At 49.8% G+C, this 4,861-nt stretch overlaps 1 protein-coding gene across 1 annotated transcript; it reads right to left on the bottom strand.

Moving 5' to 3' along the window:
• Positions 1-1,689: 1,689 nt before the first annotated feature.
• On the bottom strand, positions 1,690-3,615 carry LOC123055362 (uncharacterized). The gene is made up of 3 exons (XM_044479357.1): positions 2,663-3,615; positions 2,357-2,542; positions 1,690-2,249 (listed from the first exon to the last, which is right to left on the bottom strand). The coding sequence occupies exons 1-3, from the start codon at positions 3,191-3,193 to the stop codon at positions 1,947-1,949; spliced, it is 1,020 nt and encodes a 339-aa protein (XP_044335292.1). The 5' UTR covers positions 3,194-3,615; the 3' UTR covers positions 1,690-1,946.
• Positions 3,616-4,861: the final 1,246 nt, after the last annotated feature.

Raw genomic sequence — 4,861 nt, forward strand, 5'->3', positions numbered from 1 at the left:
TATCGGTATAGATAATTCAATATAATATATTGAATAATATAGTTTAGGTATAATAAGAAAAAGAACAATGTTAAAAAAAATCTATAGTTGTAGCGGATTTTTCTGTGAATGGAAGAAGGCAATACTTATCACATTGTGTGTATGCCTGTTTCTTTTCACATAAGATCATTAGATATCTATAACACTTGGTAGAGTCTTTGGAGTGTATCTATCTTGCAAATAAATTGTCAAAGAATTCTTGAGTACAAGACTATCGACTTTAGTTGTGAACAAAGTGATACTTCTAGATTGGATGAAATGTCACTAGTAGTATGTCCTTCAATCCACCATCTTCTGATCTTGATTATAGATATTTTCACTAGATTTTTACATTGACTGTCTCTAAAAAACAATGCAACCTGTATAAACCCTATACCTGTTTCGGAGATACCAATCACTTGGCCTCTGCTTAACTCACTTAGACAGCAATCCCATCAAAACCAACGTAACCAGCATGCTTTTTAAATCCACTAACTAATTTTTACAAAGTTGCATTGCACAAAAGATTATATAACCTTTTCAACAAAAAGAGAATACTTTTATTGATTAAGCAATCAAAGTACATCTGATTACCAAAATGACACAAAAATAAACAACATATCCATTATGAAAGTAAAAGACAAATCATGGTTAGTTTAAATCATTATCTCAAGCTTCAACTTTTAGATCTCAACGGTTCCACTTGACTTCCTTGAAGATATTGCATAGACCAAATCTGCACAAGGTTGACTTACCTAGGTGGTTTTGAAAAGCTTTATGAGCGTTCACCCTAGTATGTGGTTGTATGATATGTTCGAGCTCAACTTGAGACCTAAACGAGCTGAGCTCGAACCTGAAATCAAGCTCGCAAGCTTACCAGTCTCAAGCACGAATGGTTACATAAGGCTTGTTTATATATACATCTATGTAATTTTTTTGAACTGAGCTCTAGCTTACTTGATATTTATCAAACTTACTCTATTTTTCATACAAGTGAACATTTTTTTCTTCCAGTGTAGGCTCACTTGGTCGATCCAAGTTCGAGCCTATCCGAGTATCGTCGAGCTTACTGTGTTTATACATGAGTAAACTTTAATATTATTTAGTTACCAATCTTTGTCAATCTGAGCTCGAAGACCAACTTAGGCTCGCTCTAACTTCTACCGAGCACGAGGCAAGCTCAATCCTTTGAGGCCACCCTTTGATAGCTAAGTCGTCGGTAAGCGCCTTGTTTCACGCTAAAATCTTTGCCACCGCCACAAACCGCTTCGGCCGAAACCATAGCTCAAACAAACAAGGCTTGGGGGCGACGAAGGTTGAGCAAGTCCTCATGACTGAGAATTTGCTTAGAAGAAATGTTATCGTCAAGAGCTGCATTCCCCGGGCTAAGTAGCTAAGTACTTCAATCTTCAAGAGCAATCACTAGCATTTTTGGTTAACAAACACGATGTTGCTCGTGGAGCAACAAGTTTTTGTTTCTTGATGACTACAAATGGAGCAACAACTTGTTGGATAGAAAAGGAGGAAAAACTCGCAACAAATAGCAGTGGCATGGCCTCATGTCATTTGGTTTGCTTTGCATTGGCAAACAACGCATTTTTCTTCGAGGGATTGGCAAACAGCACATATAATTACAAGAACAAATAAGTACTAAGGATCAACGCAACGCCGAAAAGAATCACTCCACTGAGTAGTTGGTCCATCACTGTCACAGCCACCACGGCGATACAAAACCTAATAATTTATAGTGGCAACATATATATATATATAGATACACAAAAAGAAGAGGAGCGAGGCCATACGTGAGAAAAATGCACAGAGCAAAAGAAGAAGAACAACAATTTACTCATCAACCGATCAACCAATTGATCCGATTACTCAATCAACCGATCAATCAACCAACCATGGACGGATCATGAGTGAGCAAATCATGAGTATTTGCAGGCCTTCTCCAGCGAGACGGGCTTGTTGAGCTTGTAGGGGTTCATCACCACCTTGCACTCCACCTCCTTGGTGAACCGGGGCTTCACCAGCGCCCCCAGCACGTACGCCTGCGACCGCACCGTCGTCCGCAGCACCATCGGCACCGGGATCACCTTGCCGGCGCCGCCCTTGCCCCCCGCCGGCTGCGCCATCAGCGTCGGCCCGCTGCCGTACAGCGGCACCTTGTTCCCCTTCACGTTCACGCTCGCCGTCCGCCGCCCGCTCCGCCCCTGGTAGAACTTCTTGAGCTGCAATGCAATGGCGTCTTTGGTTAGTCTCGTTCCTGGATCTGAATCTGACGGACGGACCTCCAGATCCAGTTGATGCAAGGGGAAGAAAGAGATAGAAGGCTTACGTCTCCGGCGGCGAGGTTGAGCTGGGAGTAGGAGAGCGTGAAGGGGTCGGCGGTGACGTGGATGCCGAAGAAGGTGCCGGTGTTCTTGTAGGTGAACTTGACGGTGGCGTTGGTGGTGGCCATGTCCGTCGGCACCAGCGACGCGTCCGTGCCCGCCTGGATGATGAAGTTCTCGAACGTGATGCTCTGTTTTTCCACCAGAATCATTCGTCAGCTCCAGATCCAAGCGCATCAAGCAAGCAAGAGCAAGAACTCGTGGCCATGGATCGACCAAGCAAGCAAGCAAGAAGAGAGAAAGAAAGGTACCTTCATGGCGATCTGCGGCTTCTGGGAGCGGCTGGCGCCCCAGAGCACGAGGGCGAAGAAGGTGAAGAGCACCGCGAAGCCGCCGACGAAGATGAGGCAGTACTTGCAGCGCTTGGGCATGGGGCGGCGCTGGTCCTCCTCGTCGAGCAGCCCCTCCTCCTCGATGACCCCGATCTCCTGCCACCCCTTGCCCGGCGGCGCGCCCTTGCGGCCAGCCGACTTGTCCTTGTGGTGGGCGCCGCCGCGGGAGAAGCGGCTGGAGGAGGAGTCGCGGCCGACGGAGGAGTGGGAGTGGCGGGGCGAGGCCATGGGGCTGAGCGCGGGCGTGGAGTGCACCGACGTGGCCCCCTTGGTGGTGGTCTCCCCGTCGTGCGAGTCCCGCGACGGGCTCTGCACGTAGTACACCGAGCCGCGCATCACCCCCCCGCCGCCCCCGCCCGAGCCGGCGTTGTTGTTGGCCGCGCGCGGCGGGGAGCGCGCCGGGGAGGAGGGCGCCAGGCTCGTCACCTCCGAGTCCGTCTTGGCGTGCATCCTGGCGTCCCTCCGGCGCTCTGCTGCTGCTTGGGTCTGCTTGCTTGAGCGGAGCGGAGCAGAGTGGCGAGCAGTGGAGGAGGGAGGGAGGAGGAGATGGGGTGAGCTCGCTTTGATGTGGGTGGCGGAGCTGCACGGCAGCTCACTAAAGAAAAGGGGAGTGCGAGCGAGCGCGGTAGTTGGATGAAACCGTCGGTGCAGTGGACTTACTGAGCTCGTGGTGCGTTGAGGCTTCACTTTCACTCACTTAATCTATGATTAGAGAAAGCGAGAGGAGGTTAGGGATTGATTGATACTCCGTAGAAAATTGGTTTATGGTAGGTGCATGTGAGAGGGAAAGAGATTGGGGGAGGCCATGTGGGAGTCTGGGGGAGGATTCGTCGGTTGCGGCGCGAGGAGGAAGAGGACGGGACAGGGGATGCGGGGCTGGCATTGGAGGTGGACGGACGACACCGACGCCCAATTGCGTGCGCACCAGCTCAGCTCACTCACGCGTAGACAGCGGCTGCCTGTCTCCTTCCATGCAGATGTATCTCTCCCAACACTCACTCCACTGTTCACCGCTCTGGTCCGGTCCTGAACAATCTGAGGGTGACATGGCAAGTACCATGCGTGCGCACCAGCTCACTCACGCGCAGCCCGTCGGTACACAGCGGCTGCCTGTCTCCTTCCATGCAGATGCCGGTGCTGCTCTCTCACTCACTCCACTGTTCACCGCCTCTGGCCCGGGCCTGAACAATCTGAGGTTGACATGGCAAGTGCTTTGCTGCTCGCATCCTTGATCCCTTCTGCTGGTTCCTATTGAAACCTTGCAGAATCACCAACACCGAGCCAGCACGCACGCACGCACGCACAAAAGATAAACACCGGAGCATTTTGCTACCGTATTTCCTACTCATTTTGGATATGACATTTCTTCGAATAAGTGTCGCTGATTTAGTACAACTTTGTAGTAAACAACAACACTTAATGTAGAACGGAGGGAGTGCATGATAACAATAGTGCCATCAATTCGGAGTTGGGCATCACAGAGAGCTGAAATGAACCGACACAGTCTGTTGTGGAGGAGCATGGCATGGCCGTCCAGAGAGTATATTTGATCGAGCCAACACCAACCACCACATGGAACATGTGTATGAGCTTCATAATTCTAGTGCAGGATTACCTAGGGAGTTGGTTGGTGCTGGTGCTACGACCACCCAGCAAGCATTCCAGATGAACGAATGGACAAAAAAGAACGGCCACAACACCTACCGGAAAGAAAAGCATTCCACAACTCCTTGGTGCAGGAAGATAACAAGATGCCACCAACAAGGATGGAATCTCCAGCTCCACAAGCAACCATTGCAAGGCCTCCCTCCTGCATCTGCATATATACCTACGCCGTGTGTGTCCAAGAGGGTGCCATGGAGAAATCATACAAGTGACATACTGTATGTGCTTAGCTTAGTAAGTACTCCCTCTTGTAAACTAATATAAGAGCGTTTAGATCACTCCTCTAAAATAGGAGGCTCTGTAGCTCGCTTTGCACCCGTCCTCGTGAGATCGGGCTGCACCCATGCCATCATTTCTCTCTCTCCTCGCTCGCCTGGCATGCATCTATATATGCCTCGGTAGCTATGAACGTTCAAGTGAGTGCCCTCCGCCTCCGGACCTAAATCTAATAGA

The sequence above is a fragment of the Triticum aestivum genome, chromosome 2D (assembly GCF_018294505.1).
Source record: "Triticum aestivum cultivar Chinese Spring chromosome 2D, IWGSC CS RefSeq v2.1, whole genome shotgun sequence".
Classification (NCBI taxonomy): domain Eukaryota; kingdom Viridiplantae; phylum Streptophyta; class Magnoliopsida; order Poales; family Poaceae; genus Triticum; species Triticum aestivum.